The sequence below is a fragment of the Kogia breviceps genome, chromosome 4, assembly GCF_026419965.1.
Source record: "Kogia breviceps isolate mKogBre1 chromosome 4, mKogBre1 haplotype 1, whole genome shotgun sequence".
In the NCBI taxonomy this organism is placed as follows: domain Eukaryota; kingdom Metazoa; phylum Chordata; class Mammalia; order Artiodactyla; family Physeteridae; genus Kogia; species Kogia breviceps.
In genome coordinates this window covers 51756878-51783515 of record NC_081313.1, presented here as the reverse complement: position 1 = coordinate 51783515, position 26638 = coordinate 51756878, and the positions used below count along the sequence as shown (strand labels likewise).

The following is a 26638-nucleotide window of genomic DNA, read 5'->3' as shown; positions in this document are numbered from 1 at the left end:
GAGTTTTAAAAAAATGGCCTTTAATGAAAAATATAAAAATAAATCTTAAGAGCTTCCTTATGTAAAATAATCCTGTTTAATATATGTGTATTTTTATTTACAAAGATGATGAGACAACTCTTATTTTACTTGACAGTAATATTTATGATGCTGACATCCTCATAGGGCTTATCTGTTTTGGGATTGACTTTGACGTTGGAGATCCTCTGTACAACTTCCATTCCTTTAGTCACTCGTCCAAACACTGTGTGCTTATTATCAAGCCAAGGCTATGTTGGAGGACAAATAGAAAATCTTGGTGAACTCCAAATTCTTAAATCACACCCTCTGGGTGAGCAAATTAAAGAGAATTTAAACTTCAGCTTCATTTTAAAATATAATTAAAAAGATATACTTTGACTTAGCAGCTTTTAAGAGTAATTTCCATGTTAAAGCATAATCTAATGTTTAATTAAATATCTGCATCTTTCAGACCAAACAGCACTTGAAGATGTTTGCTGAAGGTAAGTCCTTTGCATGGCTTAAAGAATTATGGCTAAGGCTTTAAAAGTTTTCTGCAGGAATCTTACCCTGCACAAGAGGCAGTTTGGAATCGTTTAGGCAGCATGTGCTTTGGCATCAGAGAGATAGGAGCTCAAACTCTGGCTCTGCTACTTACTTGATGTTTGTCAAGTTAATCAGGTCTCACTGTTTCCTCATCTGTTTTTTAAAACTGGGTATAGTGATAGTAGAAGTATTGTGAATATTACATGAGATCATATGCCTGGCAGACAATAGTTATAAGTATTTTTCCTTTACTGCTTGGTGCCTAATCTAAAAAATAAAATGTATAATTTTTATAATTTTGTGGAACTGCATAGCAATAGAGCTAGTTATTTTTACACTGTATTTCATCAAATCTACAATGTCATTGATTAAGGGCTGCATTCTGATTTCAGAGACATAAAAATGTGGGAAAAAAATGTCTTACAATTGGCAATTCTTATACTCTAATCCTCTCATTCTAAAGATGAGGAAACAAGTCCAGAGGTAAAATAATTTGTTTTGGATTGTCCAATTAACAATGGCAAAGTTGACTTAAACTGCAGTGTCCTGAATTACAAAAGTACTGTTTTACAAAGTAAAATCTGATTTGTTAGGTAATTTTACATTTTCTTCTCTAAATTGTTTTCATTTTTATATCCTGGCATATATAAATAATGTAGAGAATAATAAAGCTCTCTTTTCCACTAAATTCACTCTCTTAGATCAAAACCTATGAATCTTTGGCTTATAGACAATGCTGTTCTACTTACCGTTGGTACTACTGTTATGAAAAACTGGGATCCATTAGTATTCGAGCCAGCATTGGCCATGCTGAGTGTATATGGTCTGTCATGTCGTAATGTTGAATGAAATTCATCTTCAAATTCTCCTCCCCATATGCTTTCTCCTCCCATACCAGTACCTGTTGGATCTCCTGTCTGAATCATGAAGCCCTTAACAGAAAGTAGATAAAATCACATTACACGTGTTACATATATGTATGCTTTGGAGTCTTATGTTTGTCAAGAGTGCTTTGTATGGGCTTCCCTGGTGGTGCAGTGGTTGAGAGTCCGCCTGCTGATGCAGGGGACACGGGTTCGTGCCCTAGTCCGGGAAGATCCCACATGCTGCGGAGTGGCTGGGCCCGTGAGCCATGGCTGCTGAACCTGCACGTCCGGAGCCTGTGCTCTGCAATGGGAGAGGCCACAACAGTGACAGGCCCGCGTATAGCCAAAAAAAAAAAAAAAAAAAAGTGCTATGTAGTCAATAAAATCTTAACTCTATTAACAGTCATTCTATAAAGTGATTTTATTAAACTCTTAGTTATACTTTAATTTGGATGATATATTTCCATTGCTTAACTGCTACCTTATTTCAATGACTGAAACAAAAATGTAAAGGTTTTTCCATTTATACATAGGTACTATCTTGCTCAATAATCTAAAGGCAATTAAAAATTTAGATAAGTTCTAGGATCTTACATAATGTGTTAGGTCTTAATTGCCCAGCTCTTCTCTCTTCCCTTTCCCTAAGCACTGGATTTTTTGGTGAGTCACTTCACTAATTCCTTCAGAACCCTGAAATCTGATTTTTCCTTCTGGCATTTCTCCTGCCATTTCTTTCTTTCTTTTAAAATTTTTTCTTTAAATTTATTTTTATTTTTGGCTGCCTTGGGTCTTTGTTGCTGCGCCCAGGCTTTTTCTCTAGTTGTGGCGAGCGGGGGCTACTCTTTGTTGCGGTTTGCGGGCTTCTCACTGGGTGGCTTCTCTTGTTGTGGAGCACAGGCTCTGGGCACGTAGACTTCAGTAGTTGTGGCACTCGGGCTCAGTAGTTGTGGCTCGTGGGCTTCAGAGTGCAGGCACAGTAGTTGTGGTGCATGGGCTTAGTTGCTCCGTGGCATGTGAGATCTTCCCGGAGCAGGGCTAGAACCCATGTCCCCTGCATCGGCACACGGACTCTCATCCACTGCGCCACCAGGGAAGCCCCCCGCTCCTGCCATTTCTGACCTACCAGTAATCAAGAACCACATCACTGCTCCATCCATTTTATGGAATGCTGCTCAACAAAATTCTGGGCTGAATTCATTCTGCTCATCAGGTATTAATGGTAGTTTTCACAGATAAAGTGGCAACATGGCTCTTCTATTATTTAATCTTATCTTCTAGATCCAGACCTTATCTAGCCACTGGGAACTGGTTACCTTGGCTTTTGGTCTTATCTCAGCAAGATCCTTTATTCATTATCTGATCCTTTGCTTTAACTGCTTTAATTGCTGCAGTGTTTCTAAAAAGGTAACCATGCTATTATTCTTATCCTTGATTCTAGATCTGATTCATGACCATCCATTCTTCTTTTGACTTCCATAGTCCATTTTTCCTATTCCTAATAAACTGCTAAGTGTGAGAGAACAAGATTCCTTAGGTTTTAAACCTCTTGTTATGCAATAACATACTATTCCTTAAATCACATAAAATTTGTATAACTGACCTTAATTATGCGATGAAATGTATGTCCATTATAATAACCATTTCTGCTGTGAACACAGAAGTTTTCCACTGTCTTAGGGCACCTAGTAAGACATACATTAAAAACATGAAAATTAATTGGAGCACCTTACGACAGTTGTCTTTGTAGTTCAACTTCCTAATGGTGTTTTTAGAATCTTCTGTTTCAGAAGGACAGTCTTTTTTTCATAATTTCTTCTGATCTCAGGACAAGCAAGAGTTGATAGGGCATATAAGCAGTAGCCTATTCTTATAGTTTAATATACTATCTTTAGATCGTGACTGCTTATTGTATTTGAGTTTGACAGTATTTAGATTCCAAAGTCATTGAGCAGTTTAAAAAAAAACAACCATAGCACCTTAACCCACTGCATATAGTGGGTTAAGTTCCTGGCAAAGGTAATTTTCTTATTAAAAAAATGATATAGTATGGTGATATTTCCCGACCAATGACTAATTCATTGATATGACAGCTACTAAATGTAATAAACCTTAAATGACAATCACACATTCAGATACACTTTCTAAATAATATTAACTAATCTCATGAGACGTGTTAATACAGTACTTTATCATGTAATAGCTCCTAAAGCTGGGAATGGCAGAAGGAATCAGGAGAATCTGTACCAAGCACATCAAGGAACAGGCTTAACAGATGCATGGGTTCTGAATGCTTAAAATGAGATGGTCCGGGAGTCTAGAACTGCCTAGTTTTTTGTTCAGTGCCATGAGATGGTAAAACACTGGACATAAAACATTCATATCCAAAATAACTAAGTACTTTTAAGTCAAGGCATTGTAAAAGATGTCATCTTTGGGATCAAGAAGAGCCAGCCATACTGTATTGTATTTAGTATGTTCATTCTGCAAACTTTTCAAACATCAGGAAGGAAAAATAATTATCCTCCCCTTACAGATGTGCTTTGAGAGGAAAGTCAGTTATAACAAGTCACCCACAAAACCTATAGTTGGAATGTGTAGTTGATGGTAGTGGTAATATATATTTATCACTTTACAGTTACATTTAGCACTGTCATAGCTATGATATTCTGTCCTTATAATAATAAACCTGTGAAGTATGTATATTGAAGTATGTGTATGTATTTGTAAAATTTTCCCATTTCCTAGCTTAACAGTTATCAGAAAGCTCAGGAAAGATGCTCTATCTAACATTTCAATTCTTCTAAATTCCTTAAGTCAAAATAGCAAGAGTTTTAAGTTGCATAGTTTCTTCAAATATACACATTTACACTGTTTATTTACAACAACAAAAACAGTACATACTCAACAGGAAAAAGTTTGATGTGAATGTCTCCCATGCTCGTGTGGATAATGGCACTATCTGACACTCGTTTAGGTCCCTCAGCTTGAGTAGCTGCCATGACTTCTTCTTTAGAAGGTTTCTCATTAAAAACATCTCGGTCAGAATCTGCACTTTTTGTATCTTCTGGTTCTCGTTTAGTAAACTCAAGGAGGAAAATAAAAAGTAAGTAAATGAATTAAATTTTTCATCTGGTTAAAATTTACGAACAGGGCTTCCCTGATGGTGCAGTGGTTGAGAATCTGCCTGCTAATGCAGGGGACACGGGTTCAAGCCCTGGTCTGGGAAGATCCCACATGCCGCGGAGCAACTAGGCCCGTGAGCCACAACTACTGAGCCTGTGCGTCTAGAGCCTGTGCTCTGCAACGAGAGGCTGTGATAGTGAGAGGCCCGCGCACCGTGATGAAGGGTGGCCCCCGCTTGCCACAACTAGAGAAAGCCCTCGCACAGAAATGAAGACCCAACACAGCCAAAAATAAAAAAAAATAAAAGTAAATTTACGAACAAGAAAATTTCATTTCTAATAAAGTATTTGAGGAAACTAAGAATTTACATCAGAATAAATGCTTATTTCAGGAATCACTTCCTATCATAGGATGTGTAAGGCAGCTAAATTATTTCTACACTTGTCTAATATGAAAATTCATATGATGAAGATGTATGATTTCAAATGGAATTTAATTTCTTTTTTGGTGGAAATTTTTATGGGTACCCATTTAACAAGATGCAGTTTTATGAGGTAGCTCTCTGCTTCTGTCTTCTAGTATGTCCTACCTAACCTGCAATCTATTGCTTACTTTTCTCTATTTAGATTGCCTGAGTTTGAATTCCAGCTCTGCCACTTAACTAGTTATGTGACTTTGGGGAAGTAAATTGATTACTTTCATTTCCTCATTCATAAATGGGGATAATAATAAAAACTACCTCAAAATGGCACCTGATATGAAGATTAAATGGAGGGATGTAAAGTGCTTAGAAAACAGTGCCTAACATATAGAAGGCACTATATACATATTAATAATTGTTATTTCTATGAGTAGGACCTTGTGCTGGTAGGATGAGGATTCAAAGATGAATCAGTAATGGATCGTGATCGTTTTGTTTTGTTTTTTTTTTGTCAGAGCCCATCTGATCTATCTAAACCCTGAAGCTTAGAAGAAAGGATTACATTTTCAGTGAAATTGTAGAAATCTCAGGATCCTCGGGGTCTACGGAGAATTGAGAAAAATCTTTCAGTTGTTGAAATTCTGGACTTCTCAAGGCCTGTTTCATTTGTTTGACTCTCAGCAGAAATCTTTTCCCCCAAGAAAGTTCTACTGGATGTCAACTAAGTTCCAGGAAGGTAAAGCTAGTGCCCAGGCCCTGTCTTGCCTAATGTCATTCCTTGATCTACTTGGATCAATTCCAAATAAAGGAAAAACTAAGCTAGGATGTTACTGCCTTAACATATTATTCTCCATTTATCAAAGGAATGGCATGTCTGTTATACTATTTAATTATGTGAATTTTAAGTTATCTTGATTTAGTTCACATGTGGAACTATTAAAGTTCAAATTCTGCAAAATTTTACTTTTATTTCATGATAGTGGATTTGACAAAAGGGATATGAAATTTGTGTATATGTATACCATTTTAGTTTTGCTTAAGAATATGTACATCTAATTTAAAAAATTCATGAAAATGTTAGCAGTATAAATACACAGTGAGTGACTTAACATTTTGTTTTTCTATTTCTTCAAAGTTTCCAAGGAACATGTATGGTTTAATCAACATAAGCATAAACTCTAAGGAAAGATAAAGAAAGAAAATTTGTTAAAGTTTTTAAATAAAGTGGATGGAAAATTAGTATAGTGTATATCAAGAATTATCTTTTTTTTTTTTTTTTTTTTTGGTACGCAGGCCTCTCACTGTTGTGGCCTCTCCCGTTGCGGAGCACAGGCCCCAGACGCGCAGGCTCAGCGGCAGTGTCTCACGGGCCCAGCCGCTCCGCGGCATGTGGGATCCTCCCGGACCAGGGCATGAACCCGTGTCCCCTGCATTGGCAGGCGGGCTCCCAACCACTGCGCCACCAGGGAAGCCCAAGAATTATCTTTATGGTTTATTTTTACCTTCAAAGCAGTTAAATTACAGGTAAAAACAAGAAAAATTATTTTCCTTTAACATATATTAAGAAATCTTTAACAATGACTCTGAAAGTTATAAGCAAAATTCTCATCTTAAAAGAATATACCCATTTTAGGCTAAAAGCTTGGTTGGAGGAGATAAACTGCTATTCCTACATTTACCAAATGCTGGTAACCTTCATAGCATCACAGCTGCTTCTAATGTGTCAGATGAATGAATGAGTATACTATAATGGGCCAGATACTTTACCAAACTCTGTGGAGTTTGGTATGTGAAGAAAACATAGTGCCCTGTAATTATGGATTTTATATTATCTTGAGGAAGAGAGGATAGTGTCAGAGACACCCCACCACCACCACCAAAAATAAGCAAATTATTCCAAAAAGTGTGACACATAACACAAGCAGGCACACCTAATCCAGAATTAATGTCAAGAGAAGGCTTCCAAGCTGAGACCTGAAGTATGAGTAGGAACTGGGGAGAGGTGTGTGGCTGGTAGAAGGAATAACCTGTGCAAACACCTACAAGTAAAAAGAACACTCAAGTCTTGTAAATGGAATCGAGTTCAGTATGGTCAGTATAGCAAATGAACTAAAAATGAAGAAAGATAAACTAGGAGGGCAGCTAATACAGATAGCTGGGGAGTTATTAAAGGATTTTAGGCAGAGAAATAATCACATTTGGGTCTTAGAAAGTCTCTGACTGACTGTGAAGGATAGAATGCAAGCAACAGAAGTCTCTACACTTCAGATTTTTCTGTTTGACTGAACAATTAGAACGGTGCTACTTCTAGATAGCTTAGTAGTTTGATTTTGAGCCCAATCTTAGTTAACACTGCAAGGTACTTTTAGTTCTCCAGAAATCTCTCAGGAATGTACAATTCCAAGGTAGAATCATTAGAATGGAATCAAAAGGTAAAAATATGTATGTAGAGAAGGAGGTGTGCAAGTTATGTTCAAGAGTAAAAGGGGAAAAATACTAAAACAAGAATTTTTAAAACTCCACAGCAAAAACTATCATAGCCGCTTACTATCATCTTAGCAGCACAAATAGTTGTAGAAGCCAGGTTGAAAAATGTTCAAAACAGGATGTAAAACAGTACAGAAATATTTAAAATCAAACCCTAGTTAAAAATTCTACAATATTAATCTTATAAGATGGTATTCTGGTTGTTTAGAAAGTCTGCTATTATTGCCAACATTTTCTTCAGTTGAAAGCACAAGCTAAAAAAATAAAACTCCAACTAAACTGGAAGAAACATTAAAGTCTATCTCCTAGTACTTCCACATACCATATAAAATCTATTCTTTTTGAAAGATGTACAGACTATTGTTGGGTCAGCTTGAATATTCTGAAGAACAGGGTTTTCAGAAGCTTTCATTTCTATAGTAGTTGCAGCACGATGTTTTTTGGCTATTCCCTGGAACAACGCCAATTGCATCACTCTAATATTTTCTTGCTTGCCTAAGATCCGCACACACCTGGAAAATACAACAATGTTTTATTCAACAAAATTATCAGGATTAACTCCAATTATAAAAACTTTACAGATAAAAGCTAGGAATCAACTATATCCTTTATCTTTGTACAAAATAACTAGTGAAAGGTTTTTAAAAAGTGTTTTTCTACCTCTCCTTCTCCCTCCCCAAAATTATTTTAAATTGGTAGCTATCTATAATTTTCAGATTAAAACAATAACAATCATTCAGTCATACAGTTTTAACCTATCCCTATCATTTTAATCTTTCGGCAAGTCTTCAAAGATTTTATATTGCCAATAACTACAATATAAATTTGTTTATATGTGAGAATGTATAGCACAAGATTTTTTTCCTTTAAATATACTTTAAGTTCTTTTCATTTACATTCTGTGATAGTATCTGATTATAGCAATTTTGTTCTAAGACCAAATGGGCTGTTTGCACAAAAGGCTTATTGTGGTTTCATACATTTTAACTTCTGATTTTATGTCTAGCAGGATGTAATGCTGAATTCTGTGGTTAAAATATTTGGCAACATTTAACATGAACCAGGCTAATTTAAATCAATAAGCAAAAGACAGACTGAAACTTGTTAAAAAAAAAAAATTGAAACTATGCATATCTTCCTTCCATTTCTTTTACAAACATGAGTGGAAACTTTTTACATAAGATTATAAACAACCAAAAGACCACAGAAAAATCCAGTCAAAACATTTGGTTAAGTTTAGACATTTGGGACCATTCCACTTGTCTTAGAACAAACAAAACTCCCATTGTTTCCCAAAAGGAGGAAATGGTCCCTTAAAAGTACATTTTTAAAAAGCATAAATTATATTAAAGCTTACCGGTTTGTTTCTACATTTATAACTTTAATGCCCAGCATTGTTCCATAGAGCACAAAGTGTCCAGTTTCATCAAAAACTATATTAATTAATCTTACTGCATCCACCTTCTCCAATTCACGTTCTACAGCCATGCGTCGGCCAAATTCCATGTCTGGTAGCTGTTGCCTCATCTGCTGCAGTTCAGTAAACATCTACGAAACAAACCATTTATTAACAAAAAATGTTACATGATAAAGGGAAAGAGAATTTAAATAAAAGAGTATACATTAAGAGCCACTAACAGTTTATGTACTTATATATCTTAAGGAGTATTCTAAACACTTGAAGCAGGAAATCAAAAGATGTAAGTTCAATCATAAAAAATAGTATTTATACTAACTGGTTCTTCTAATGAAAAAAAATAAAAGAGTAAATATAACTACTGCTTTCTCTGCAGAAACAATATATCTGCTGCATTTTATAAGCCACAGACTAACACTTTCCAATAGAAATATAATGCAAACCACATACATAATTTAAAATTTTTTAGTAGCTACATTAAACAAAGTAAAAATAAACAGATAAAATTAATCTTAATGTTTTATTCAACCCAATATATCTAAAATATTATCAAACAATTTAAATTTAAGTAACAAAAAAATAAAAAAGCAAAATAAAGATATTAAGACATTTAGTAATATTTAAAAATTGAGATATATTCTTTTTTTCTTATATTAAGTCTTTGAAGTCCAGTGTGTATTTTATACTCAGTCCAGCTCAATTTGGACCAGCCACATACCAAGTATTCAACAGCCATATGTGGTTAGTGGCTATTAAACTGGACAGTGCAGCTATGGACTGTGAGGTCCTTGTACAAGGATCATGGGCCAGCCATATAACAAGCACTCAATTTTTGTTGAATGAATGAACTCTTTTATGATTTCACTAATTTATAACAATTTCATAGTTCAGAAAATGTTTCAAGTTATTTTGGAGCACCATTATAGTTAATTATCATTAGGTAAATGTGGTTTAGGATAGATGAATATTTTTATGAGTACCCTTTATTTTGGACATTTGGTTTACTTTTCTTTAGATATTTAATACACAGCTTTCAAGATGGAGGTCTCATCTCAATTACTATGTACTATCACACTCCAGCCTCCCCAAAGATGTGATCTTTACAGTTTTCTAGATATTTAGGGCATCAAACTGCAGAAATCAAAAGTAGCTCTCTATTGCAGATGAAAAGAAGTCAGGCTTATGTCCTGTCTACTTCTTTTTTTCATGCTTGCATTAACAAAATAACCAGTTTTTCTAGATATAGAAAGAACAACATACATAACTCCAAAAATGTAAAGGAGGTATGTGTTAGGGAACAACATGAGGCCAAGTTCTTAAAGAATAGCTAAAAAGCTTGGTCATTAGGGTTTCTTGTCTCCAGTCTCTGAGACTGATATATTGCTTTACTCATTTGCCAGAAATAGCCTAGATGCCAGACTACATTTTTGTAGTGTGGGACCCTTGATTATTTTTGCTAGAGAGAAGATTCATTTACAAGACTTAAAGTCTGTACATGGCCATCTGCCCACATATATGTATTTAATAAATTTAATTTAACCTTTTAGGCACATCAGTATCTTTTTTTTTTTTTTTTTTTTTTTTTACAGTATTCTAGCTTTAATAGCTGGACCTCTGTAATACACAACTGCATGGCCATATGCAGTGCTCCTGACTAATAAAATACCAAAAGATACAACTTCATACCATCTAATTAAATTTGTCCATTAAACCAGGACTCTAACTAGTTAGAAGCTTCCTCCCTTAACATGGGACTATGAGATTCTAGTCATTAAGCAGTCATTAGCATTGTAAATAATTTAACTGGCATTTGCCTTTTTTTTTTTTTGCAAACTCTCTCATTCTGAATTTCAACTTCTGTCATACACTTTGCTACTGACCTTCTGGTATTACCTCAGTCCTATAATTTCAACATATGTTAAAGACAACAGTGAAGAAATAGTGGATTGAACATATCAGAGTATATGTGTTAAGAGATGTATATCGGGAGAATAGATTTTAAGTATTTCTTAAGGAATCTGGGAAGAGCCACAAGTTATAAACAGTTTTAAAATTATATTTAAGTTGAAACCAATATGTAGTTACCAGCCACCATTAAAGAAGAAAATATCATAAGGAAAGGTTTCTCCTTCTCCTAAAAGCATAATGGAAAGCTATATTCTTCCAGTAAGAAAATGAGTTATGAGGATGATTTGATTAGCAAACAAATCTTCCCTTTTTGTGCAGATGATCAACCCAACTTATTACTACTTGCCACCAAAAAAGATTATCACTAATAAGGGTGATAACATTTTTGAAGCACTTAATTCAGGGACTCTAATGTAAACTGGTGACTACCAAGACTGTAGAATTGACACTGTCATACAGTAAACATTATCACTACAAAGTTTCAACCCACAGCCTTTCAAGAGGATTTAACATACCATTAGCAGTTAGAGAACCACATGATGGAAACACGTGATGAGATTTAAATATCCACAAAAAGCAATTACCTTAGCATGGATAAAAACTCTTATTCTACAACTACATGCTCTAATAAAATTTTTTTTTTTTCTGTTCTATTGGCCATGCTGCGCAGCATGCAGGATCTTAGTTCCCCAACCAGGGATCGAACCTGTGCCGCCTGCAGTGGAAGCATGGTATCTTAACCACTGGACCGCCAGGGAAGTCCTAATAAATTCTTGTTAGCAGTAATTATGTGTCAAGTATTGTTCTTAATGCTGGTAATACAATCATAAGCAAAACAGATACAGGACCATAAATCACACACAGTTTAGTTTAGTGGGGGTTGATACACATTAATCATAAAATAAGACCAAATATTCTAAAAGAAAATAAACAGTGATACTACAACCATATTAAAAAAAAAAAGTTGTCTGAGACTGTAAGAACAGTGGAAGATTACCAAGGAAAATGACTCTTCAAGATTTGAAGGATGAGTTCAATAGGTAATGGGAGGAATGGGGAGAGGGGTCACTCCATACATGAAGGACAGCATATGCAAAGACCCTGTGGTGGAAGACATTGTCAAGAACTGAAAGAAGGCCTGACTGGCTAGAGTAAGAGGTAGTAGAGGTAGGTTGAAGGCACAATATTGCAGGCCACGATTTGGTCTTGATCTTAAGAACAACAGGTAGTCACTAAGAGATTCAAAGTATGACAAGATCATCGCTTCTCGGCCTTTTGGCTAAGATCAAGTGCAAAGTATGACAAGATCAGATATGTGCTTTGAAAAGATTCCTTTGGGTGCAGCATGGATAACAGATTAGGAGGAAGCCAGAATAGATGCAGGCAATAGGCCAGGCAAAAGATCATGAGCTACAGTAGTGACAGCTGTGCTAAAAGAAGTGTATGTAAAGTATATGTAGAAAGTAAAATTAACAGGACTCATGATGAATTAAATAGAGCGGTAAGGAAAAACAGGTAAAGATGACTCAGGTTCTGGCTTGTGCAAGCAGATGGATATTTGTGCCATTCATGAAGACAGCAAAAATAAATAAATAAAATAAAAGGATATGACCAGGTCTGTTTATAATAGAAAGCTGGAAAAATCAATTTGGAAGTAATCATACAGACAGACAGGAGTGTAGAGTGAGAAGAGTTAGGGGCCTAGCATGGGTTTTGAGGATCTCAAAGAAGGAGCTTGCAAACAAAACAAAACTGAAAAAAAGGACACATAAGTATAAGAAAAACTGGCTCAGAATTTATCATATCATAAACCTAGGGAAGGGAGTTTTGAAAAGCAACAATGCAAGACAGCAGACAGTTGAATAATATCTTTAATGTGCTAAGCGAAAATGATCATCAATCTAAATGTCCATATCCAGAAAAAAAATGTCTTTTAAGAAATAGCACAAAATAAAGACATTTTCACAAAAGTAAAATCTGATTAAATTTATATGGCACTTACACTTAGTGATTCATCGAAGACTCTCATGAGTTTTCCAGTTAAAAATCTGAAAATTCTAACTTTTCTATCAGAACCAATAGTAGCTATTTTCTTCCCATCAGGTGAAAAACATATGCTGGTTGGATAAGCCTTGCACTTGGCAAATTCATATAAATCTGTGTCAGTTTTATATTCCCAGTTCACATTTTTGGGGAATTTATATTCGTGAAGAGGACCGGTCCAGTATTCAATCATTCCAGATTTGTCAGAAGACACTATTGCTTTGTAAACTGGGTTTAGCCGTATCTGAGTAAGAGGTGATGTATGGAGTTTGTCAAAAATATGTAGTGGCTGGTTATCTCCTCGACCGTCATAAATGAAGATTTTTCCTGTACTCTTCTCAGAAGCAGCAACTGAAGATATGGCATCCCCTGGGCAATAAATCCACTCACACTGTCCAGGAAAATAGCTAAAATAGTAAAGAATTGAGGGGGGAAAAAAGAGGTCAATACAAGAAGTAAGCATCCTTCCTCATTCTCATCACCAAAAAATGTCCTGGCCAGTGATTTACTTGTTTTGGATTCTTTGCTCAGAAGTAGCAGACAGAGATACAGAATGGGGAAGAATAAGAATAGCTACTGATTTTTCTCTTTCTGACTTCATCAAGGTAATGATAATAACTTGAGGATTTATCAAACCACAAGAAGAGAACTGCATACAGCAGATCATTTACAAGGAAACCTGAACAGACGTGGGCCTTAAAATACTCCAGGGCATTGTTTTCTTGATCTTTGTCTATGTCTCCATCTATGTATAACTTACTTTTAAAGGTTAGCATGTAACAGTGTACTTCATAAATCCATTCTTGAAATATTTAAGATAAAAGTATTTTAGTCATGACTATGCTCAACAGAAAAACATTCTGATATCACACTCATTATCAGTAGCTTGATCTTACAACTATGAGCTTTGAACATGCTACCTGATAAAGTGTAAAAGAACTGGACAGATTTCATCAACATACAAAACTTACATGTTCAATTGTATGTTGTCTCCTTCAAAACAGTCAGTCTGAGAAGTTACACAGTTATTCCAATGATTGAGGTTATGCTCAAAACCTTTTAGGGGCTCTTAGAATTTCTATCAAAGCTTAAAAAATATAGGCATACCTTGGAGATATTGCAGGTTTGTTCCAGACCACTGCAATAAAGTGAAAACTGCAATAAAAGCAAGTCACATGGATATTTTGGCTTCCCAGGGCATATAAAAGTTTATGTCTACACTACCTGCAGTCTATTAAGTGTGCAATCGCACTATGTCTAAAAATATAAATATATATGGATATATGTACCTTAATTAAAAAATATTTTATTGACTCCCTCTTGTGAGAACACCAGAATCACAACTAGCTGCTGCACAATCATCGAGAGGAAGACACTGGGACTCACCAAAAAAGATACCCCACATCCAAAGACAAAGGAGAAGCCACAATGAGATGGTAGGAGGGGGCGCAATCACAATAAAATCAAATCCCATAACTCCTGGGTGGGTGACTCACAAACTGGAGTACACTTATAGCACAGAAGACCACCCACTGGAGTGAAGGTTCTGAGCCCCACGTCAGGCTTCCCAACCTGGGGGTCTGGCAACAGGAGGAGGAATTCGTAGAGAATCAGACTTTGAAGGCTAGCAGGATTTGATTGCAGGAATTCAACAGGACTGGGGTAAACAGACTCCACTCTTGGAGGGCATACACAAAGTAGTGTGTGTGCATCAGGAACCAGGGGAAGGAGCAGTGACCCCATATTAGACTGAACCAGACCTACCTACTAGTGTTGGAGGGTGTCCTGCAGAGGCGGGGGGAGGGGGGGTGGCTGTGTCTCACCATGAGGACAGGACACTGGCAGCAGAAGTTATGGGAAGTACTCCTTGGCGTAAGCCCTCCCAGAGTCTGCTATTAGCCCCACCAAAGAGCCCAGGTAGGCTCCAGTGCTGGGTCTCCTCAGGCCAAACAACCAACAGGAAGGGAACCCAGCCCCACCCAGCAGCAGACAAGCAGATTAAAGTTTTACTGAGCTCTGCCCACCACAGCAACACCCAGCTCTACCCACCACCAGTCCCTCCCATCAGGAAGCTTGCACAAGCCTCTTAGATCGCCTCATCCACCAGAGGACAGACAGCAGAAGCAAGAAGAACTACAATCCTGCAGCCTGTGGAACAAAAACCACATTCACAGAAAGATAGACAAGATGAAAAGGCAGAGGGCTATGTAGCAGATGAAGGAACAAGATAAGACCCCAGAAAAACAACTAAATGAAGGGGAGATAGGCAACCTTCCAGAAAAAGAATTCAGAATAATGATAGTGAAGAAGATCCAGGACCTCGGGGTTGGGGGGGGAATGGAGGCAAGGATCAAGAAGATGGAAGAAATGTTTAACAAAGACCTAGAAGAATTAAAGAACAAACAAACAGAGAGGAACAATACAATAACTGAAATGAAAACTACACTAGAAGGAATCAACAGCAGAATAACTGAGGCAGAAGAACAGATATGTGACCTGGAAGAGAAAATGGTGGAAATCACTGCCACAGAACAGAATAAAGAAAAAAGAATGAAAAGAAATGAAGACAGCCTAAGAGACTGCTGGGACAACATTAAATGCACCAACATTCACATTATAGGGGTTCCAGAAGGAGAAGAGAGCGAGAAAGGACCTGAAAAATATTTGAAGAGATTATAGTTGAAAACTTCCCTAACATGGGAAAGGAAATAACCACCCAAGTCCAGGAAGCGCAAAGAGTTCCAGGGAGGATAAACCCAAGGAAAAACACACCCAGACACATAGTAATCAAACTGACAAAAATTAAAGACAAAGAAAAAGTATTAAAAGCAATAAGGGAAAAACAAAAAATAACATATAAGGGAACTCCCCGTAAGGTTAACCACTGATTTATCAGCAGAAACTCAGCAAACCAGAAGGGAGTGATACAATATATTTAAAGTGATGAAAGGGAAGAAGCTGCAACCAAGAATACTCTACCCAGTAAGGATCTCATTCAGATTTGATGGAGAAATCAAAAGCTTTACAGACAAGCAAAAGCTAAGAGAATTCAGCACCACCAAACCAGCTCTACAACAAATGCCAAAGGAACTTCTCTAAGCGGGAAACACAAGAGAAGAAAAGGACCTACAAAAACAAACCCCAAACAATTAAGAAAATGGTAACAGGAACATACATATCGATAATCACCTTAAATGTGAATGGATTAAATGCTCTAACCAAAAGACACAGGCTTGCTGAATGGATACAAAAACAAGACCCATATAGATGCTGTCTACAAGAGACCCACTTCAGACCTAGGGACACATACAGACTGAAAGTGAGGGGATGGAAAAAACAGTCCATGAAAATGGAAATCAAAAGAAAGCTGGAGTAGCAATACTCATATCAGATAAAATAGACTTTAAAATAAAGGATGTTACAAGAGACAAGGAAGGACACTACATAATGATCAAGGGATCAATCTAAAAGGAAGATATAACAATTATAAACATACACGCACCCAACATAGGAGCACCTCAATACATAAGGCAAATGCTAACAGCTATAAAAGGGGAAATCAACAGTAACACAATAATAGTGGGGGACTTTAACACCTCACTTACACCAATGGACAGACAATCCAGACAGAAAATTAATAAGAAAACATAAGCTTTAAATGACACAATAAACCAGATAGATTTAATTGATATTTATAGGACATTCCATCTGAAAGCAGCAGATTACACTTTCCTCTCAAGTGCACATGGGACATTCTCCAGGATAGATCACCTCTTGGGTCACAAATCAAGCCTTGGTAAATATAAGAAACTTGAAATCGTATCAAGCATCTTTTCCGACCACAATGCTATGAGATTAGAAATCAATTACAGGAAAGAAAATGTGAAAAACATAAACACGTGGAGGGTAAACAAAGGCAGAGGGCTATGTACCAGATGAAGGAACAAGATAAAACCGCAGAAAAACCACTAAACGAAGTGGAGATAGGCAACCTTCCAGAAAAAGAATTCAGAATAATGATAGTGAAGATGATCCAGGACCTCAGAAAAGGAATGGAAGCAAAGATCGAGAAGGTGCAAGAAATGTTTAACAAAGACCTAGAAGAATTAAAGAACAAACACCTAGAATTCAAGAACAAGTAAACAGAGATGAACAATACAATAACTGAAATGAAAAATACACTAGAAAATACACTAGAAGGAATCAATAGCAGAATAACTGAGGCAGAAGAATGGATAAGTGACCTGGAACAGAGTGGTGGAATTCACTGCTGTGGAACAGAATGAATACAAATGAAAAGAAATGAAGACAGCCTGAGAAACCTCTGGGACAACATTAAACATAACAACATACGCATTATAGAGGTCCCACAAGGAGAAGGGAGAGAGAAAGGACCCAAGAAAATATTTGAAGAGATTATAGTTGAAAACTTCCCTAACATGGGAAAGGAAATAGCCACCCAAGTCCAGGAAGTGCAGAGAGTACCAGGCAGGATAAACCCAAGGAGAAACATGCCAAGACAAATAGTAATCAAATTGGCAAAAATTAAAGACAAAGAAAAATTATTGAACGCAACAAGGGAAAAACAACAACATACAAGGGAATTCCCATAATGTTAACAGCTGATTTCTCAGCAGAAACTCTACAAGCCAGAGGGAGTGGCATGACATTTAAAGTGATGAAAGGGAAGAACCTACAACCAAGATAACTCTACCTGGCAAGGATCTCATTCAGATTCCATGGAGAAATCAAAAGCTAAGAGAATTCAGCACCACCAAACCAGCTCTACAACAAATGCCAAAGGAACTTCCTAAGCGGGAAACACAAGAGAAGAAAAGGACCTACAAAAACAAACCCAAAACAATTAAGAAAATGGTAATAGGAACATATATATCGATAATCACCTTAAACATGAATGGATTAAATGCTCCAACCAAAAGACACAGGCTCGCTAAATGGATACAAAAACAAGACCCATATATATGCTGTCTACAAGAGACCCACTTCAGACCTAGGGACACATACAGACTGAAAGTGAGGAGATGGAAAAAGATATTCCATGCAAATGGAAATCAAAAGAAAGCTGGAGTAGCAATACTTATATCAGATAAAACAGACTTTAAAAATAATGAATGTTACAACAGACAAGGAAGGACACTACATAATGATCAAGGGATCAATCCAAGAAGAAGATATCACAAATATAAATATATATGCACCCAGCATAGGAGCACCTCAATATATAAGGCAACTGCTAACAGCTATAAAAGAGGAAATCGACAGTAATACAATAATAGTGGGGGACTTTAACAACTCACTTACACCAGTGGACAGATCATCCAAACAGAAAATTAATAAGGAAACACAAGCTTTAAATGACACAATAGAGCAAATTGATTTAATTTATAGGACATTCCATTCAAAAACAGCAGATTACACTTTCTTCTCAATTGCACATGGAACATTCTCCAGGATAGATCACATCTTAGGTCACAAATCAAACCTCAGTAAATTCAAGAAAATTGAAATCATATCAAGCATCTTTTCTGACCACAACACTATGAGATTAGAAATCAATTACAGGGAAAAAACAAAACAAAACACAAACATGTGGAGGGAAAACAATATGCTATGAAATATCCAGGAGATCACTTAAGAAATCAAAGAGGAAATCAAAAAATACCTAGAGACAAATGTCAACAAAAACACGACAATCCAAAACCTATGGGATGCAGCAAAAGCAGTTCTAAGAGGGAAGTTTATAGCAATACAAGCCTACCTCAAGGAACAAGAAAAATCTCAAATAAACAATTTACACCTACAGGAACTATAGAAAGAAGAACAAACAAAATCCAAAGTTAGTACAAGGAAAGAAATCATAAAGATCAGAGCAGAAATAAATGAAATAGAAACAAAACAATAGCAAAGATCAATAAAACTAAAATGTGGTTCTTTGAGAAGATAAACAAAACTGATAAACCATTAGCCAGACTCATCAAAAGGGAGAGGACTCAAATGAATAAAATTAGAAAAGAAAAAGGAGAAGTTACAAAAGACACCACAGAAATACAAAGCATCCTAAGAGACTACTACAAGCAACTCTATGCCAATAAAATAGACAACCTGGAAGGAATGGACAAATTCTTAGGAAGGTATAATCTTTCAAGACTGAACCAGGAAGAAACAGAAAATATCAACAGACCAATCACAATAATGAAATTGAAACTGTGATTAAAAATCTTCCAACAAACAAAAGTCCAGGACCAGATGGATTCACAGGTGAATTCTATCCAACACTGAGAGAAGAGCTAACATCCACCCTTCTCAAACTCTTCTAAAAAACTGCTGAGGAAGGAACGCTCCCAAGCTCACTCTATGAGGCCACCATCACCCTAATAACAAAATCAAAGATACTACAAAAAAAGAAAATTACAGACCAATATCACTGATGAATACAGATGCAAAAATCCTCAACAAAATACTAGCAAACACAATCCAACAACACATTAAAAGGATCATACACCATGATCAAGTGGGATTTATCCCAGGGATTCAAGCATTCTTTAATATATGCAAATCAATCAATGTGACACACCATATTAACAAACTGAAGAATCATATGATCATCTCAACAGATGCAGAAAAAGCTTTTGACAAAATTCAACACCCATTTATGAAAAAAACTCTCCGGAAAGTGGGCAGAGAAGGAACCTACCTCAGCATAATAAAGCCCATATGACAAACCTACAGCAAACATCATTGTCAATGGTGAAAAATTGAAAGCATTTCCTCTAAGAGCAGGAACAAGACAAGGTTGCCCACTCTTGCCACTATTATTCAACACAGTTTTGCAAGTCCTAGCCATTACAATCAGAGAAGAAAAAGAAATAAAAGGAATACAAATTGGAAAAGAAGAAGTAAAACTGTCACTGTTTGCAGATGACATAGTATACATAGAGAATCCTAAAGATGCCACCAGAAAACTACTAGAGCTAATCAATGAATTTGGTAAAGTTGCAGGATACAAAATTAATGCACAGAAATCTCTTGCATTCCTATACACCAATGATGAAAAACCTGAAGGAGAAGTTAAGGAAACACTCCCATTTACCAGTGCAAAAAAAAGAATAAAATACCTAGGAATAAACCTAGCTAGGAAAAAAAACAAACAAACCTAGCTAGGGAGACAAAAGACCTGTAGGCAGAAAATTATAAAACACTGATGAAAGAAATTAAAGATGATACAAACAGATGGAGAGATATACCATGTTCTTGGATTGGAAGAATCAATATTGTGAAAATGACTATACGACCCAAAGCAATCTACAGATTCAATGCAATCCCTATCAAATTACCAATTGCATTTTTTACAGAACTAGAACAAAAAATCTTAAACTTTGTATGGAGACACAAAAGACCCCAAATAGCCAGAGCAGTCTTGAGGGAACAAAACGGAGCTGGAGGAATCAGACTCCCGGACTTCAGACTATACTACAAAGCTACAGTAATCAAGATAGTATTGTACTGGCACAAAAACAGAAATATAGATCAATGGAACAGGATAGAAAGCCCAGAGATAAACCCATGCACCTATGGCCAACTAATCTATGACAAAGTAGGCAAGGATATACAATGGAGAAAAGACAGTGTCTTCAATAAGTGGTGCTGGGAAAACTGGACAGCTACATCTAAAGGAATGAAATTAGAACACTCTCTAGTACCATACACAAAAATAAACTCAAAATGGATTAGAGGCCTAAATATAAGACTGGACACTATAAAACTCTTAGAGGAAAACATAGGAAGAACACTCTTTGATATAAATCACAGTGAGACCTTTTTTGATTCACCTCCTAGAGAAATGGAAATAGAAACAAAAATAAACGAATGGGACCTAATGAAATTTAAAAGCTTTTGCACAGCAAAGGAAACTACAAACAAGACGAAAAGGCAACCCTCAGAATGGGAGAAAATATTTGCAAATGAATAAATGGACAAAGGATTAATCTCCCAAATATATAAACAGCTCGTGTAGCTCAATATTAAAAAAGCAAACAACCCAATTCAAAAATCCAAAGAAGACATCCAGATGGCCAAGAAGCACATGAAAAGCTGCTCAATATCACTAATTATTAGAGAAATGCAAATCAAAACTACAATGAGGTATACCGCACACCAGTTAGAATAGGCATCATCAGAAAATCTACAAACAACAAATGCAGGAGAGGGTGTGGAGAAAAGGAAACTCTCCTGCACTGTTGGTGGGAATGTAAATTGATACAGCCACTATGGAAAACAGTACAGAGGTGTCTTAAAAAACTAAAAATAGAATTACCATATTACCCAGCAATCCCACTACTGGGCATATACCCAGAGAAAACCATAATTCAAAAAGACGCATGCACCCCAATGTTCACTGCAGCGCTATTTACAATAGCTAGGTCATGGAAGCAACCTAAGTGTCCATCGACAGACAAATGGATAAAGGAGAAGTGGTACATATATACAATGGAATATTACTCAGCCATAAAAAGGAACGAAATTGGGTTATTTGTAGAGATATGGATGGATCTAGAGACTGTCATACAGAGTGAAGGCAGGCAGAAAGAGAAAAACAAATATCGTATATTAACGCTTATATGTGGAACCTAGAAAAATGGTACAGATGAACCAGTTTGCAGGGCAGAAATTGAGACATAGATGTAGAGAACAAATGTATGGACACCAATGGGGGAAAGTGGCCAGGGGGGAGGAGAGAGGGGTGGTGGTGTGATGAATTGGGAGATTGGGATTGACATATATACACTAATATGTATAAAATGGATAACTAATAAGAACCTGCTGTATAAAAAAATAAATAAAATTCAAAAAAATATATTTTATTGCTAAAAAATGCTAATTGTCATCTGAGCCTTCAGCAAGTCATAATCTTTTTGTAATAGTAACATCAGAGATCATCGACCACCATAACAAATACAAAAATAATGAAAAAGTTGAAATATTATGAGAATTTCTAAAATGTGAAATAATGACACAAACTGAGCAAATGCTGTTGGGAAAATGGTGAGTATAGATTTGTTAATGCAGGGTTGCCACAAACTTCTATTTGCCCAAAACCCCACAGTATCTGTGAAGCACAATAAAACAAGATATGCCTGGTTCTCTTTCAATATCCTCAAAGGGGGCAAATGTTCAACATTTATGAATAGATTTGATGTTTTAAAATAGCTAAAGTCTGAGGGAAACACAGCTGGGGAATAAGACACATGATCAATAGGTATTTCTATTTATAGTGAAAAAATAAATTCTGACCACAAATAATGAGACTGATTTCCTTCAGTGTCTCATAAACTGATTTTGAAGGAAATTCCAAAGAATTCCTGCTACATGCTGAACTGTGTGTAGTTCCAACCCCCTACTCCTCCAATTCACATGGTGAAGCCCATATCTCCAAAGTGACTGTATCTGGAGAAAGGGTTTTAAACACATAATTAAGGTTAAATGAGGTCATAAAGGTGGGGCCCTAATCCCACAGGCCTGTGGCCTTCTAAGAAGTGGAAGAGTAAAATATTCCCCACTCTTTCCCCTGTCCCTAATGAGGACAAAGTGTGAAACCTGGAAGAGAGTCCTCACCAGAAACCACACCTGGTGGAACCTTCATTTTTGGACTTTCCAGCCTCCGAAACTGTGAGAAAATAAATTTCTGTTGCTTAAGCTACCCAGGGTACAGTCTTGTTTAATCTCATTACTGTACAGTCTAAACACATAGTTTGGATGTCAATATACTTCAAAGTTAAAATAACCAACAACTCCAAAAATGTGCCTAAGCCTTATACAAACACAATGCCATATTACTGAAATAAGCATAACAAGGAAGTTAATTCTATGTACCAGTAAATTAGACATGATGGATACTCATTAATTTATTAAGTAGTGTCAAATGGATATAATGAGTCCTTGTTGTGGCGCTGTTGGGATATTTCTGCTGTAATTAATGACAAAAACCACAGCAGGAGCCCCCAAAAAGCATCATAACAAGGATTGATAATATTTAATTTTCCCAAGTAAAATCAAAAGTCACATTTTTTAATGTAATGGTAATATATTCTGTTTAGAAACACCTATGGAACAGGGAAGTTTAGTTCAAGAATTCTTCGACTAAGTTAAAAAAATATATACTTTAAAAAAGACTCACCCAAGCTTCAGCATATTGATCATGTCAAAGTTCACTACATCAAACACCTTCATTGCTTTATCATCACCCACGGAACAGAACAATGCTCCCTCAGAGCTAATTGCAATACTCTCAATAACTCCTATTTAAATAAATCAAATTAAAACATTCTAGTAAACACCAATGAAATGGACATAATTGAAAGAAAAAATATTTTAAAAGAAATTTTAATCAGTACAGTTTAAAAGAGAGCCAAAAAAAAAAAAAAGTGAAATTCTTACCTAGGTGACTGCGAAAATGTTTAACAAATTCAATCCCCTCTTCTACCTTTTTCCAGAATTTAACATGTCCATCATGACTGGCAGTAATAATAAAGTCTGTCCTGCATATATAAAATTGTAGAAGTTAACTTCTAAAACAGATCTATGAATCACTTAGTACTCCCAAAGCAATCATTCACTGAGAATCTTTGACTCTTAACATCAGGTTAAAAAAAAACAACCTTCCTTTATGCAGATCACTATATCACTATATTAGGGTAGATAGAACATTGCAAAATTTGATGATCTTTTTTGGATATCATAACAGCTTCTGTGGCACTAATTTTAAATCCAAGAGCTAGGATCAGAATTGAGCTAGAACTTGACATTTAAAAAAAAAAAGAAAGAAAGAAAAGGAAAAAGAAAAATCTCACCAGGAATCACTAGATCTTAGGGTCCTTTAATGCTAAAATTACCCTATAGGCAGTCCTTTCACTGGGAAAATGTACTATCTTTCAGAAGTTGATAAATAATTAAATTCTAACATACTACTTACATATACAGCAAAATTCAATGTAAGTTTGTTTCAGATACTATCCAAGGTATTTTGGTTCTTTAAGTATCAAAATCTTGTACAGTATAGCCTCCTCTGTCAGGTATATAAAAATAGAAACCATTTGTTGAAACCTAGTATATGTCAAGTACTCTACATACATTATCTTAGTTACAACTACCTTTCCAGCAACTCTATTAGGGTGAACATTTTTTACCACCTTTTAAAAAATTAGCAAATAGTTTTAAAATGTTAAATGTATTTGCCACAGGTCCATAGCTGGAGAGCAGCATTCAATATTGGGTCTGCCTAACTTCAAAATCTAAGTTTCTATAAAATCTTCAAAAATTTTTCTATTACACGCTGCTGACTTAGGTTAAACAAAGAAACTTGGAGTGATAGAATGCTAGTCCTATATGCTGCTTTATACACTGACAACTTTGGACTAGGAAAAAAGAGTTAATATTTGGTTAAAATTATCCCATAAATGAAATATAAAGATATTTAATTTAAATCTTTAACTGTCTCCAAGAGATCAAGATCCAAAGAGCAACAATTCATCTTCTTTCCATGCTCACTGCCCATATCATCCCAGCCACCATCATATCTCATCTAGGTTTCTGTATTAGCCTCCTAACTGTTCTCTCTATATCCATTCTTGCTCTATTTGAATCCATTCATCTCACTACAGCCAGAGTGATCTTAAAAAAATATATATATATATATATGTATATATATATATATATATATATATATATATATATATATATATATATATATATGGTGTTACTCTTCCAATCAGGTTCAAATTCCATATAAGAAATAGAAAACTCTCTGGGGTTTAGTCCTTGCCTTTTTCCTCCAGCCTCATCTGCCATTTAACCGCTCTAAACCTGCTTCCTTATCTGTAAAATGTAGATGATACTACCTTATAAGATTGTTAAGATAAATGAAACAATTTATGAAAAATCCTTGGCACTGTACCTGGACATAATATGCACTCAACAAAGAGCAGAATATTACTATTATTATTATTATCCTTCTACAAATCCCTATTCAGCTATTTTGAAGGTCCTGTGACATTTCCAGAATGTCTCAGATCTCATCATTTTCCACATTAGTACTGAAGATACCAGCTACCAATTACTCCCATCTTAACTAATAGACTCTTCTTCATGGAAGCTCAGATACTACCTGGATCATCCCCTTTTATCTCCAAAAGACATGTACACAAACTAGGGAATTTTGTCTTAGAGAATGCATTCCTTGTATGATATAGGAAAGACCATGTAGGTCTTTATTTAACATAAACTATTACAAAACGTATGGAATGAAATAGAAATCCTTAATATCCTAAAGTTACTTCTACAAATCCATCTCAAAACTGAAGCATTTTAAAAAACGATAAACTTCTCAGAAAAAAATTAAGATGTGATAGACTTACTTGGTGCACACCACATGGGTGATAACATCTCTATGCATGTAACTGCGCTCATACATGGATGCACTGGGGAGATTATCAAGATAGACTCTTTCAAACTCTAGAACTAAGGAAAAAAAGTAAAGAAAAATATTTTTTAACAACTGTTATGTTATTTTGTATTTTCTTCTAGATTTTAATTTCTCTCAATTCATGTATAATGAAAAAAAAATCCAGTGTCAGTTATGTCAGTTGTAACTTATTTCACAGTACTGAATAGCACCATTATTTAGTCGGTCATAACAGGTTCTCAAGTACTATATAGACGCTCAACTGTTCCCAGAACTTAAGAATTGAGTGGTTCTGGCTTAATATAAAAGTTCCATTAAAAACCAAAAATCTTAAAGTTTCATGAAAATATCACAACCATATTTCTAACCATGTAGATCCAATTATTAGTGCTCATTTAAATAAGTAATAAGAGGCCAGTGACAATCTAGAATGTCTCAGTTTATCTTGAAGGCAATGATCCTCTTTGAAGTCACTGATACTAGGTTTGAAACAGGTAAACACGACAAATGCTTAGATTTTTGGAGCTGAGAAAATCCTAGAGAATATCCAGTTGAGTGCTTCTCAAACCTTTCCCAAGGGTGAAATATTTTTAAGAGTGGTAATCTGAGGAAATATTTCGTTATATGAGCTATGAAAAATTTTACTAGTAAAATATGCTATTATACTTGTAACCAACAAAACAATCCATGATGGCCAAACACGCCTATAAAAAGTTCCTAAATTAAGCATGACTGTTTCATGGTTTTTCATAACTACTATATAGCAGACTCAAAGTTGTGTCCAACAAATTACTTTTCCCTTAATTTTTAGTAACAGAACCCCTGTTTTTATATGGGAATATTGACATCCAGCCACAAGATCTTTCTCACCAACTCTGCAATTAGGTGTGACCAAATGCCAATGAGATAAAAGTCAAAGTGTTGTGCAACAGTCAAGAAGTCTCCTTGAAGCATTGTGCCCTTCTTCCCTTATTCAGTCCTACAGCTGGGAACTGGGAGATATGCACTGTTAATTCTAACAAACACTAAGGACAAAGATGAGGTCCATACCCTAGCGATGTTTGGGCAGGAAGTTGGAAAGAACCTAGGTCCCTTTGGAGCCTCCACACCAATCCTAGATTGTCTACTTTAGGACTTTTATCTTTTTAACGTTACTGTCATATTGAATTTTCCTGTAATATGCAGCTAAATTTAATCCTATCTGATGCATATTCCTTTTACTGTTTGTTAGTTCACTTGTTGAACAGATATTTATTGAAAACAAACTAGGTTCCAAGAGACATGGACTTAAAGAAGAATTGACACATAGTTCCTGTCCTTGAGAAACCATCAGTTTAATTAAAGGTAAT

The 26638-nt window shown here is 35.7% G+C and overlaps 1 protein-coding gene across 1 annotated transcript in view; it reads right to left on the bottom strand.

Moving 5' to 3' along the window:
• Positions 1-26638, bottom strand: part of PPWD1 (peptidylprolyl isomerase domain and WD repeat containing 1) — a 28709-nt gene continuing 2071 nt past the window's right edge. The window contains exons 2-11 of the mRNA XM_059062299.2: positions 25243-25345; positions 23267-23367; positions 23007-23127; positions 12771-13218; positions 8801-8991; positions 7766-7955; positions 4314-4495; positions 3013-3094; positions 1296-1478; positions 1-269 (exon numbers count right to left, since the gene is read on the bottom strand). Coding sequence (XP_058918282.1) covers positions 126-269; positions 1296-1478; positions 3013-3094; positions 4314-4495; positions 7766-7955; positions 8801-8991; positions 12771-13218; positions 23007-23127; positions 23267-23367; positions 25243-25345 — 1745 coding nt within the window. The 3' untranslated portion in view covers positions 1-125. The remainder of the gene's footprint in view (positions 270-1295; positions 1479-3012; positions 3095-4313; positions 4496-7765; positions 7956-8800; positions 8992-12770; positions 13219-23006; positions 23128-23266; positions 23368-25242; positions 25346-26638) is intronic.